Raw genomic sequence first — 13,933 nt, 5'->3', positions numbered from 1 at the left:
TCCATTTCCAAGTGTTTGAGTATCTAAGATCACTTTTATCAATTATGTTTCATGTTTACTTTAATTGCACAAAAACACAAATTATGAAGCATTCTTTAGTCTAAGTTAGTTGGAAATTATACGATTGTTTGGTGACACGAGTCTCTTGGGAAACGATATCCGGTCTTACCGGTTTTATTACTTTGAACGATTTGGTACACTTGCCAGAAAGTTAACACCTGCGCGACCGTTCGTCCTTTGCCTTATTCGACCGTTCGTCCATTCAACCTCTATGACGTTCGGCAACTCTCAGCCTCAACCGTTCGGTCATCCACAAGTGTTCCATCACTCGACCGTTCGGCCATTCGACCTCAAGGACGTTCGGCAACTCTCAAGATCTACTCCATCCAAATGTTCAAGCGTTCGACCTTTCACCCATGCAGGTTTACCGTCCGCTCTTTAATAATTGTCAACCTGATATCTGTTAGCGTTCGGTTTTGGACGTTCGGTCTAGTATGGTTTGATGTCACAGTGTTCGGCGCAGTGTTGGATCTAGTTGATTCGGTTTTAACGTTCGGCCTGCATGCTCTCTTAACGTTCGTCCAAACAGCCTGAGGCGTTCGTTCGTGTCATTTTATTTCATTTTTAATTTTTTCATTTATTTGTCTTACTAGGCGTTTGTCCAAACAGAATTAGGCGTTCGTTTTATTGTAATCGTATTTTATTTTATTCTTTTTATTTTTATTTGTTTTAATAAAAAATATATATATAAAAAAGAGAGGGGCCCATACGTCTCAATTATTCCTACAATCTTCCACCAACCCAATAATTTCTGCAACCCTCCAACCACAGCTACCAAACATCTCCACTTTCAAGCATCCTCCAATCAAAGCTGCCGACGCTCCTCATCTCCAATCAAAGCTGCCGACGCTCCTCATCTCCAATCAAAGCTACCGACAATGGCACCCTTTCTGCCAATTTAAGGAGGCCATCATCTCCACTGAAGAAGGGGGACAGAGGACCATAGTCAACACCTCTGAGCGTTTTTTCTCCATCACCTCCAACACCCATCATCTTCATTCACTCATTTTTTCTTCTAGCTTCTGCCCCCTGTAACCATAAAAACCTCAACCTTTGACTCCTGCCTCCCCCGTGACCCAATCACGCCTCACTTTCTTCTTCCATTTTTATCATCCAACTTCAAATTCAAAATTCAATCTTCAACTCTTACAAGGAACACCACCTCCATCATCATCATCTTCATCCATACACCACCTCCATCATCATCATCTTCATCCATATACCATCTCCAACACCGTCATCTTCACCTTACCTCACGGCCAAATACCCACCCACTAATCATCAGCTATTTTCCATAACTAATCTGAAACCCCAAATCTGTGAACCCCTCATGCGGGTTTCGTAGCAGAAGCCAGCAAACTCATCTTCCATCAACACCCATCATCATCATCCTCAGCCACCGGACCATCCTCTCCGCCCTCAACATTCGCCCATTACCAGGCAACTCGGCCTCCGATCACCGTGAACCACACCAAACCTGCAAGAAATATAAGAAACAATCCAACGAATCCATTTTTCAACTTTAATCATCGTTTTCTCATAATCCAATCAACCCACAGAACATAACGAATCCAGCCCCTCATACTCATATGCGCACAACACAGGCTTATTGTTTCCCAGTAGACAAAATATCAAACGGAAAAAATGATGAAGAGGGAGAGTGATGCAGGCGGCGCCGATCAGGAAACGAAGTCCGGCGAGGACAACGGTGGCCAGCTTTTCATCGACGGTGGCTGTTTTTGCTCATGATGCTGGCAGTGTCTTGGTTCAAGACGTTTGGACTCGCTCTTGCGGTGCTCGACAGAGAAGGGAAGAGCTCGCGCCGAATCGGAGGGAGAGGAAAGTGACGCTGGAACTGGTGGCGTTCTGGCTCGGGGAGCACAGTGGCGGCGCGGTGGCTGGATCGGAGAAGGCAGTGACGCGGTGGTCATCTTCGTTGCGGTGGCTGGTCTGGTCCGCGGCGGTCGATCGGAAGAAGACGTGGCCGTTGAGCGGCGGAGATGAGTTGTCTTTATTGATCAGAGGAGGAGACTCTAGGTCTCTGATGTGTTGGGTGCAGACGAAAATGAGGAAATTGTTAGAACCCCTAATGTTGTTGATTTGGGTTAAGAAGCCTTGGGCCTAGCTTTGGGCTGCGTCCTTTCTTCCTGCCACATGCAGATCTTCATTCACACCCTTTCATTTGGGCCGAAGCCCATACTGCAAACAAAAATAGAAAAATAATAATAATAAATTGGGCCTCACGGACAAATACTTAATGACACCTCCAAATTTCATCCTTACATCACTGACAAAAAAACAGAAAAGAGGGGTTTTGGCCTAAATTAAAGAGCTTAAATTTTACTCTGCACGTCACTCCTGGTTTTATCTCTACATCCCTGGTTTGTTTCTCTTGTTTTATTTTTAGGCTTTTGTTTCTTTATTTTTATTATTATTTGTTTGGTTATTAGTTTTTACTGATGTACTCCCTTGTATAGTAACTCCCATCCATTTGTTTTATTTATATCTATTAGATTAACTTGTTTCGTTTTGCATAAAAATTACAAAAAAAAAAATAATAAAAAACATTTAATGATATAAATATCGGTATAAGTACTCGTGCGATCGTACGCATCAGCCTAGTACTCATTGCCCAAAATATAAAATAAACAAAAAAGCCGTGTGAGTGCTCGTGCGATCGTACGCATCAGCCTAGTACTCATTACGCAAAACAATAAAAGGAAAAGCCGTGTGAGTGCTTGTGCGATCGTATGCATCAGCCTAGTACTCATTACGCAAAACAATAAAAGGAAAAAGCCGTGTGAGTGCTCGTGCGATTGTACGCATCAACCTAGTACTCATTATGCAAAAAATCTAAATAAAAATACCAAAAAAAATATAAAATCTGCAAAAACTAAAAACATTCACTTTTTCAAAACTACAAACAATATCGCCTTGCCAGAACTACGTGATCCTTGATTCTCCATCAAAAGTGGAGATACGTAGGAGCAAGGCCAGTCCTTGTTAGGTTCACTTTCCCAAAAATCCAAATTTATCCATAATCATTTTCCAAACAAATTTTCTAAACAATTTCTCAAACAATATTTTCAAACAATTTCAAAACGAACTACGGAACCCTGATTTCTCATTCTGAATGAGAATACGTAGGAGCAAGGTCAATCCTTGTCGGGCCCAAAAAAACTAAAAAGTATTGTTTGTTTCTTTAGAGTTTTATTTTAAGGGAAAGTTAAACACTTTGAAAACCACATCCATATTCGCGCATTTAGTTGAAGGTACTGCCTTAGGGCAGGCGTTGTAGGGTGCTAATACCTTCCCTACACGTAACCGACTCCCGAACTTAGAATCTCGATTTCGCAGACCATGTCTTATCATTTTATGGTTTTTCCGTAGTTTTCCAGAATAAACTATGGTGGCGACTCCAGATCTTTCTTTTCGAAACCGATATTTATCTTTTTCAGATCGTCGTCCCGTCGCGATTTTTCGATTGCGACAGTAAGCTTTGCCACAGGGGAAAAGGTGTTCAGGTAGTCTATGCCCTCCTGCTGTGTATAACCCTTTGCCACTAAACGAGCTTTGTACCTTTCAATGTTGCCATCAGCCTTGTATTTCGTTTTATACACCCATTTACACCCTATGGCAGTCTTCCTTGGAGGAAGTGGGGTCAAAACCCATGTGTCATTGTCTTGTAGGGCTTTGATTTCTTTTTGCATGGCCTCTACCCATTCAGTCATCCCTCTTGCCTCATTGTAAGATGTGGGCTCTTTGTTCCCAGTGACAGTCATAGTGTACTTTAGATGTCTTTCTGAAAGATTATCACAGCATAGCATGTCAGAAATGGGGTAGGGGGTTTTAAAACCATTTTTGATAGTTGAGGATTGATTCACCTGATGTACATAATCTTTCAAGTACGTAGGAGTCTTTCTGGGTTTGTCAGACCTTCTATATCTTTGATTGTTTGGACTGTTACTTATACCAGAGCTGCTGCCTTCAAGTTCAACACCTTCATTATCAGAAATCAGTTCTCCTGGCTGGTCCATTTCTGTTTGTTCAGCAATATCTAACTCATCATGTCCATCATTGCTAGTAGGATACTGGTCTCTTAGGAGGTCATTCAGAGTATTAGCTTTGTCCCTTTCAACATCACAGTTTGCTCTGCTGCTTTGGGGTTCTTTGTAAGGGAAAGTGTCCTCATGAAAAACTACATTCCTGCTTATAAAAAGTTCCTTGCTATTTATGTCAAGCACAATGTATCCTTTCACACCACATTTATATCCTAGAAAAATTCCTTTTCTAGCTCTAGGGTCTAGTTTGCTTCTGTTATTCTCTAGAGTTGAGGCAAAACATAAACAGCCAAAGGTCTTGAGGTTTAAATAGGTGGGAGGTAATTTGTAGAGAAGTTCATGAGGTGTTTTCTGGTTAAGAATGGCAGTAGGCAATCTGTTTATTAGATAAACAACATGGCCAACAGCATAAGACCAGTAGGCAGTAGGAATATTTGCCTGAAAAAGGAGACTACGGGTCACATTTAGTATATGTTGATGCTTTCTTTCAACAACAGAGTTCTGTTCCGGGGTCTAACACAACTCTTTTGGTGGTTGATACCATGCATATTATAGAAATCCGCACAACTAAACTCAGGGCCATTATCAGATCTAACCGTTTTAATTAGTTTGTTAAACTGAGTTTTAATCTTAGTAACAAAATTTTGCAATAATTCTCTAGTCTGACCTTTATTGTTCATAAGAAAAACCCATGTATGCCTACTGTAATCATCTACTATGATGAGAAAGTACTTATGACCCTGGACAGAGACAATATTAAGGGGACCCCATATATCACAATGCACAATTTCAAAGCAAGCAGTGGCGGCAGAAACACTTTTAGGAAAAGATAACTTTCGTTGTTTAGCATAGTGGCAAGTGTCACAAACAGTATCAGTGTCAACCTTAACATAGGGAAAATTCTCACATATATGTCTCATAACCTTGTCTCCTGGATGGCCTAATCTACAGTGCCACATGTTTACATTAAGATTCTTAAAAGAAAAAACAGTCTTAGCAGTATATCTTTAATCAGATTTAGGAAAAGCTTGTAGGTAATAGAGGCCCTTCCAAGAATTAGCACATCCAATCATCTTCAATGTATGATTCTCCTTTATCTGGCAAGTCTTAGAGGAAAAGGTTAGACTGCAATCCAAGTCTTTAATGAGGCTTCGAATAGAAATCAAATTAAAACAAAATTCAGGGATATATAGAACATTGAAAATGATAAAATCCTTGGAAAAGTACACAGTTCCAGCATGTTCAGCAGTTATAACAGTATTATTTGGCAGTTTCATAGAAATAGGTTTAATTTTATAAAAAGTGACAAAATTTGTCCTATCATGTGTCACATGATCTGTGGCACCAGTGTCTATTATCCATGAAAGAATACCTTGTTTATATTCAGTGTCACTTCTCTGGACTTGATTGACTTTGTGAGGGGGTTCATCAATCTTGTCCATCATTCTGAGAAGTTTTTGCATCTGTTCAGTCGTGAAAGAGTTGAAAATGTTGGCATTATTGGCTTGGTGTGTACTCTGTACCCCTTCTGTTTCAGTGCTGTTCTGGCAGGCATTGGCAGTGCCCCAGTCAGTCTTCTTGTCGTGATTGCTGTCACCCTTCTTATACCAAGGAGGATATCCGTGCTTAGAGTAGCACTCATCAACAGTGTGGTTCATTTTGTTGCAAAAGGAGCATTGCTTTCCATAGTTGGGATTCCTGCCCCTTCCTCTCCCTTGGGCACGAAATCCAGAGCCCCTTCCCTGGCCCTTCCATTGATTGTTCTTATCAGTAGCATTTGCCAGAACCTTAACCTCGGGAGAGCTATGTTTCTCTTGTCTCTCTTGTTGCATAATGAGAGAGAAGACCCGATTGATATTAGGTAGAGGATCCATCAAAAGAATTTGTGTCTTGACAGTACTGTAAGAATCATTTAACCCTTTCAAGAAACATATCACATGTTCCATTTCCCTATATCTTAAGGAAATTCTAGAGAGATCACAACTACACTGAATCTGAAATGTGCAAGCAGGAATGGGTCTTAGAAATTCCAACTCCTCCCATAGAATTTTCAGATCAGTGAAGAATTGACTCACTCCTCTTTCTCCCTGCTTGATAGAGTGTATGTCCTATAGTAGGTCAGAAATCTTGAAATAATCTCCTTTGGAGAATCGTTCTTTCAGCTCATCCCACAGTTCCTTGGCCTCTTCAACGTAGATGACACTTTCAGCAATCTGTGGAGAGAGAGTTTTTGTTATCCAAGATAATATCATCACATTACATCTTTCCCATGCATCAAACAGTGCATCAGTTTTCTGGGGTTTCTTTATGGACCCATCAATAAATTTTGTTTTATTCTTGGAGAGCAAGGCTCTTCTCATACTTCTGCTCCATGAGGAGTAATTGTTCTCGTTTAGAATCTGTGTAATGAGAGTGAGGCCCAGGTTCTCACCTGGATGTAAGTAATAGGGGCTGGTTGGGTTGGAAGATTCACCTGAGTGTAGGTAGTAAGAACTGGATGGGTTGGGAGATTGATCCATATGAAAAGAACCCAAGAAGAACCCAAGAAGATACCAAGAAATGAATCAGAGGCAACGGAAGCAGAGCAGACACTAGACCTGCTCTGATACCATATCAGAATTGGCCCAGTACTGTTCATGCACATCTATGGCCCAACCCATGATGACTTACATCAGATAAGCGTAAGGCAAACAGAAGGCCACCCAAGCAATGTGAGAACGAGCGTGAGAGGAGAGAGAACGGAGCCACAGTGAGGTTCTCCAGGCGATGAGGGCAGCAGCGGCGTCAACTCAGATCTGCGGCAGAGGAGACGGTGATGGACGATGGCGAAGAAGACAAAGATGAAGAGCGTAACACGAGAGGTAAGAAAAACGTTCTCTTTTCTTGTTATATTATGTTGTGTAGTATAGAACAGAGGAAAGTGATGATATTGTATATCTTGTTACATAAACAAAGAGAGAGAGCTCTATTTATAGAGCTCTCTTCAACTAACTAGAAAACCTAACAACAGTAAAACCCAAAACAGAATACATTGAATTATTGTCTTTATGACAGTAAGGAATCAATTTGATTCCCAATAGCACTGACAGTTTATATGAATGAAGAACGGCACTAAGAAAAGCCAGAAGGTCTTTGTGCTACAGTTTTGTATCCTTCACGTTGCTAATAATCATTTTAGAGTGTATTCATCCTTATAATTGATGTTGGTAATACAACAAGTTCAGCCAAGGCTATGATTCTTGGAGTTCCAGGGACATTGTTATTTCCAACAATTACTAATTCAGCATCTCCCATATACTTTCAATCCTCATCTGTATCATTGTCAGATAGAACTGATTGCTCAAATTCAGCATCCATTATAATCCCATCCATGAGATGCACAACAATCTCTTTTTTTCTAACATCTACTATTTCTGATCGAATCCTGTTAACAACAAGCATTTCGTCGATATCTTTTGAAATGTACAAGGGAAACCCAGATAACGAATCATAGTTCACAAGCTCACCCAATTTCACATTAGAGGAAAGAAGTGCACGAGGGACAGTTGAAAATCCCAATATACGAGTTAAAATCGCATAAGTATCATTAAACCTGTCCGATTTCAAAGCATCGTTCACTGACAGACGTAGATCTCGCTTAAACGCTTCCTCGGATGGAACAAACACGGTAAAAGCATGATCTCGAGGCAACATGTCAATCATCATTTCTCCAAACTTGCACAAGTTGCCATCTTGAATTGAAACTTTTCTGGATCTCGTTATTGGGTAAAACCCCATTGCACTTTCCTTTGTTGGGGCGTCTGGAAGCTTGAGAACAGTCATGGTCACGATAAAAAAACAGCAGACACACACCAACATGCTTACAAGAGCAATTGAATGTTTCAAAACTTGACGCCTCCTCATTTTGATGAAACTAAGTATCCCAATAGTTGAATAGTTGCTATTCTCAAAATCAAGATCTTAACTTTTGAACTCGATCAACAAAATCCAGCACCTGAGTATCTAAACAAGAAAAGGAGAGTCAATGTTGAAGGGTCATAATAAACGAAACTAAATAAAGTACAATATCCATTAATAAGTGAATCTTTAAGGGATCAGAAACTAGTAAGAACTAGATTGAAGTCAAATTATCAATTGACAATTTGAGACTAGTGAGTAGGTGACCTTAGGTGTCAAAGAAACAAGTTATCCTCTGTTAAACTTCTAGTTATCATCGCTGCTGATGGTGACTATACTTTGTTATTTACTTCCATATTCTTTTAACAAGTATAATTGGACACAGTTGTTGATTTAGTCTATGTTGACCAAATAGTTTATACTTAATCATTTTTTAAAATTTACTTTTGTAAGAAGCTGTGGAAAAAAAGTTACAAGTCTTACATTACTATTTACAATTGAGATTAAAGTCTTTTAAAGGGTAATTTATATATACTTTTAGGAGTAGTCAATTATATTATGCATACCAGCTGTTTCTTCTTTGATTCTTTCATCCTCTTTTGCTTTTACTTTAATTAAACTGTTTATGCAAATATTCCTTCGGGAAAACACCGATCACTTAAATAGCTTGCTTCCAAAAAAACGATAGCTAACCCTCAGGTTCACCCCCATATGCTCTTTCCAAAATTAATCTCGTAATAGAACCTACACACACGCATATCCTTTTCTTTATGTTTTTTTTTCCAAATATTATATGTAGGAAACATGAAATTGGAAAATGACGAATACAAATAAAACAGGATCTGAATAGCTAACACTTATAAGGAGATGCATTAAATGCAAAAGAAAAAGAAAAAGAAAAAAACTTTCCTTCACTTTTCACTCGAATGATCAATTTTTGAATTTCGTCACTATTTTTGCATATTCTCGATTTAGTTTCACCTTGGTAAAAATGAACGTGTGGTGTTAAGTTCATTTCCGAACTTTGACCTAGTCTTATGTCCAATAATAAGATTTTCATTCAATTAAGAGAATAAATGTTAATTTATAAAGGACATTTTATGAATAAAGTCAGCGTTTAAGGATTATTAGGATTAATCTTGAATATTAATGGGATAGGTTTATATGAATATAGAAAGGGATATGATAAACAAGACATAGACAGTTAGAATGCTCTAACTAAAAGTTTTCATACTTCTTGACTGTAACACTTTGACACCATTGTGAGATTTAGTGAAACCTTTTCCGATGCCCATTTTTTTCAAGAAAATCCTACTCCAACATTGGGTAATGACAAAATTATAGATTTCATTTTCAATTTCTTTTGTACTATAAGATTGGTTAATAAAAGATGATAAAAAGTAATTTTTATAATTTGTGTTATGTGCATACTTTTTATGCATACATCTTTGTGGAGTCATTGTGAGAGCTCTCTCACTGAGCTATTATGAGAGCTCTCTCATCCAGTCATAGTAGGAAAGAGATCAATTATTTGTTTAAGAAAATATAATGATAGACTAAATTCGAACATACTTTAAAGTTTAGTTTTATTGCTCAAGACCTGAGAGATTGTATGGTAATAAGTATGATTTCGACCTACCAACTTTAAAGTAAGTCTTCTCCCTTAAAGACCTAAGTCTATCTATCGGTTCATATTTGTTGAAGGTGGTCTGATCTCAATATAATCACTTATTCGAAATAATGACAAGTATTTATCTAGTTTTAAGAAAGGTTTTTAATTACAAATATCTTATTAATTATGGCAAGTATTTATCTAATTTTACCAAAGGTTTTTAATACAAATATCTTATTAATTAATGAGAATATCAGCCAATAATTATAATAATAAAGATATCTTATCAACATGAAAAATGTTATGCTTCTGATCTTTATCTAGCCTTATAGTATGAAGAATTTTAACTTTGGGGCTATACCGTGTTAGACCCATTTCTAACCTTTGCCTAGTCTTATATGTCCCTTTTCCCACTAGCATACTTGATCACATGGGAGATCACATAAATACGGAATAAACAATAATGACATTATAGCATTTATGTCAAAATAATTAACTAGTTTAATTTGAAAAAAAAAGTGTTTATAAAGGACAATTATTTATTACCGAATTTATGTTAAAATAATTAAATAATTTTAAAAAAATAAATAATTGTTTATGTTTTAGATGTATAGAGTCGAATTTTCTCTTCAACGCATGATCTTGATCATCTTCAAGTTCATGTTATTATGGTTGGGATACATATTTGGTCCTCTCAAACCAAAGTCAATGTAATTTAGATAACAAAAAAAAAAATACATAATTAATACATAACCTACATTTTCACCTCGAATATCTATTTATAATATTTATTTATAAATTTTATAATAGAATTTTAATTAAAATTAATCTAATTACAATCCAATCATAATTAATCGTAATTAAATCTTTAAATAAAATGATTTTGAAATTAATAATATACTTTAACTTTACTGTTCGTTCTCTGAATTATTTTGACCATCCAATCTAGCTCCACCTAATAAAAAAATTGATTTAATAGTTGACCAGACAAAATATTATCCAGTAGTTTATAAAGGACACTTTTTAAATGAGATTTGGTTTTGAGAATTATTCAGATTTATAGGAATATTAATGGGTAGAATGACCAAAATTGCCCGCCCAGAGGTGATGCGTCCCTAACCGTGCCTTTAGGTAGAGAAGAATGACCAACTAATAAATTTTTCAAAAGACTCCAAGATATTAAACAATGATGAGTCCCATGACATCACAAGCAACATAAGCTACTTAGTCTTTAAGAAAATAAAATTTTGAATGAAAAAAAAAACAATCCCAGACCAAACACCACGAACATATTTATCAAGAATATATGATTAAGAAGGTTGGAGTTCCCCTCAGTATAGGTTCTAGGCATTAATCAAAATTCTAAATCAGCAAACCCCAAATCCTATTGTATTCACTCGATTTTCAGTTCAATATTGTTTGGTGAGTTAGAAAAACTCATAAAAGGGTGATGAACCTCCTAATATAAACCATAGGTACATGGTTTCTTAACCCAAATTCCATACAATATCTAATATCTTATAGCTTGACAACAAAACACGGGCAATGAATAAACTGTAAAGGACAGTAATAGTAATAGTGACACTAAGAACATATTTCCCAAACATCAACTTCAAAGATCCCAAGACCCAAAAAAACCATTCATCTTTCTACTATTGAAAAAATTCTTTCAGAACAACACCGATCATTTAAATAGCTTGCATCCAAAGCCACGATTGTTTCACCCTCCTAAGCTATTTCCAAAATTAACCTCGCAAATAAAATCTATAGACGTACATATCCTTTTTTTGTTTATTTTATTTTTTTCACGCAAATGCAGAAAATAGGAAAACGACGAATTCAAACAAAACGGAATCTGAGAAGCCAACACACATATGGAAATCCCTGAAATGCAAAAAAAAAAATGTTTTCAAAAAAAAAATCTGTTGCCAAAAACGAAGCGATCTTAATCGTTTAATTTAACTTTTGGAATTATCCATATTAAGAAATTATATTTTTTTTTTGGAAATAAATAAATGAAGTGAGGAAAAGAGAAAGGAAGGAAAGAATGAGAACCTGGAATCGGAGAAGCGAGGGGGAAGAGGCTTTTGGTTGTTCCATAGGACGAAGGAAGAAGCGCTCGTGGAGAAGGCGAGAAGCGTGAGGGCGACGCAGCAACAGAGGAGAAGCTTGATCTTGACTGATTTAACAGTGGAGATCGCGAGTAGACGGAACCGCTGCTCTGTCCGACGGTTCCAATCGCTTCACTCACGAACATACGTCAGGTGCTGCGTGCCACGTGGACCTTTCTCAACCGGTTGATTGATCGGACCGCCATCTCCTGGCGTCTATGGGTGGTTCCTGCGTCCCTTCACACATTGATTTCTTCACGCAAGGATGGATGATGATGATAACGGCATGTGAGTGAGTTGAATAAAACGTGTCCAACAAAACTTCGTTGTGGTGGCTTTGGAAATTCTTCATTTGACTTATATAACTGCGATTATGTTCATCGTTACTAACTATCTGTTTTTGTTTCCTACTTTTGTAATTAAATTCATTTTTAGCTCTTAAATGGTATAATTAAACTAAATAATTAAATCATAATAATTAACTACCGTTACATCAGTTTAAGTGAAATTTATCTTAGATTACATGTTTTAATATTCAAATAAAACTTATGATCCTATGTATCATAATAGCAATATGTTATAATGTTAACATGTTACACTTAAAAAAAAACTCTTATAAATTTCTAAAATAAAGTATACTTGTCTATCTTAAATTCAACATCAGCTATTAAAAACAATGATTTAAAATATGAGGGAATATAAATTAAGGGAAATATTCAATATAACTAAAACTAAAACTAAAACAATTGTTTCAAAATTTGAAGGAATAAAAGATACTTTTTTTTATATATAAATCAAAGTTAAACCTCACTAATTTTACGTGAACCAAACTACATTAAGGAAAATCCTTTTCCATAATGTATTTCATTTTATTCCAGAAATTCTGATATGAAAATCTTTCATTTTATTCCAGAAATTCTGATATGAAAATCTGATCTCAGAAATTCTATTTCAAAAATTTTATTTTAGAAATTTCAGAAAGTTTCTGAAATGTGTATTCTGAAATATGGTAAAGTAGTCCTTTTGAAAATTATGGTGGGATGTGCAAAGAAATTGTGGGGTGCAGAAATGAAAGCTTTTTGTTTGTTTAGGAAAACAGTATTATTTCATATTGGGCCTTGAACTAAAAGCCTAATGCGAGAATAACATGTTAAGAAGTTGGGTGCTTCCTGCACCCCACGATTTGTTTTCCTCTACTTCCAAATTATTTTTTCTAATTTGATCCTTTTAGTAATAAGTGTCTAATGTTTTCTTTTTCTACACTTCCAAACCTTTCTTTTTTTTTTTCCATTTTACCCTCTTATTAATAACAAACTAGATTATATAATTCAAGAGAACTATTTGGATCAAGAAATCCCATTAATTCTTTTAGGGGTGTAGTTGTTGGATTTCATCACGTAGTGTATAACTTTATATTCGAGAAAAGCATTATGGATTCACATGTCTAGTCACCACACACAAGTTAATATAACTAGATTTTGAAATTTAGAACACACAAACAAAACACACCATTTCAAAATCTAATGAACACACAATTTCGTATAATCGAATTTCAAAATTCGATACACAAACAAATAAAGTTAGATTCCAAAATCCAGTGAATATATAAAACTTCACACAACCAAATTTTGAAATCCGATACACAAAAAAAGAATCGGATATCAAAATTTGGTGAACACAACTTCACATAACCGGACTTTAAAATTTGGTACATAAAAAAATAAAATCGGATTGCAAAATTTGGTGACCACACATACAAAAATACAATCGGATTTCAAAGTCCTATGTTTAAAAAACCTCTCCCCAATTTAGAACTAACCAAATTTTACAACTAAATGGATTTTAGAATGGCGTTCACCCATCCACATTTCACACAAATCGAATTTCTAAATTCGGTTGAGACTAAAATCACTTTACGCCACCTTTAAACAATATTGGATAACAAAATTCAGTGAACATGTTGGTACCTAGATCATGCAATCCAATTACAAGTTGGTTGTCACCGAATCATACAATCCACTGTGTTGTTATAATTTTCATTAGTTTGATCTTCTTATCACAGATATTACGTGATTTACACATATACCTTTACATAGTTTCTCTTTTCTGTTAGTTATACCACGTCTTCTATTATATCAATTTTTCTTTTCCTTTCGTGTATATAAACATATGTTTCAATCTATGCATATATG

At 36.2% G+C, this 13,933-nt stretch overlaps 1 protein-coding gene across 1 annotated transcript; it reads right to left on the bottom strand.

Annotated features, from left to right (window-relative positions):
* Positions 1 to 6,983: 6,983 nt before the first annotated feature.
* Positions 6,984 to 12,166, bottom strand: LOC108343854 (uncharacterized). The gene is made up of 2 exons (XM_017582266.2): positions 11,686 to 12,166; positions 6,984 to 8,123 (listed from the first exon to the last, which is right to left on the bottom strand). Exon 2 carries the CDS (start codon positions 8,022 to 8,024, stop codon positions 7,422 to 7,424), a length of 603 nt encoding a protein of 200 aa, XP_017437755.1. The 5' UTR covers positions 8,025 to 8,123; positions 11,686 to 12,166; the 3' UTR covers positions 6,984 to 7,421.
* Positions 12,167 to 13,933: the final 1,767 nt, after the last annotated feature.

The sequence above is a fragment of the Vigna angularis genome, chromosome 8 (genome assembly GCF_016808095.1).
Source record: "Vigna angularis cultivar LongXiaoDou No.4 chromosome 8, ASM1680809v1, whole genome shotgun sequence".
NCBI lineage: Eukaryota > Viridiplantae > Streptophyta > Magnoliopsida > Fabales > Fabaceae > Vigna > Vigna angularis.
This window is presented reverse-complemented; position numbering and strand designations above follow the sequence as displayed.

What these genes read in the sequence shown, in the direction of transcription:
- LOC108343854 (XM_017582266.2), bottom strand. Translation starts at nt 8,024, where the DNA reads ATGAGGAGGCGTCAAGTTTTGAAACATTCAATTGCTCTTGTAAGCATG.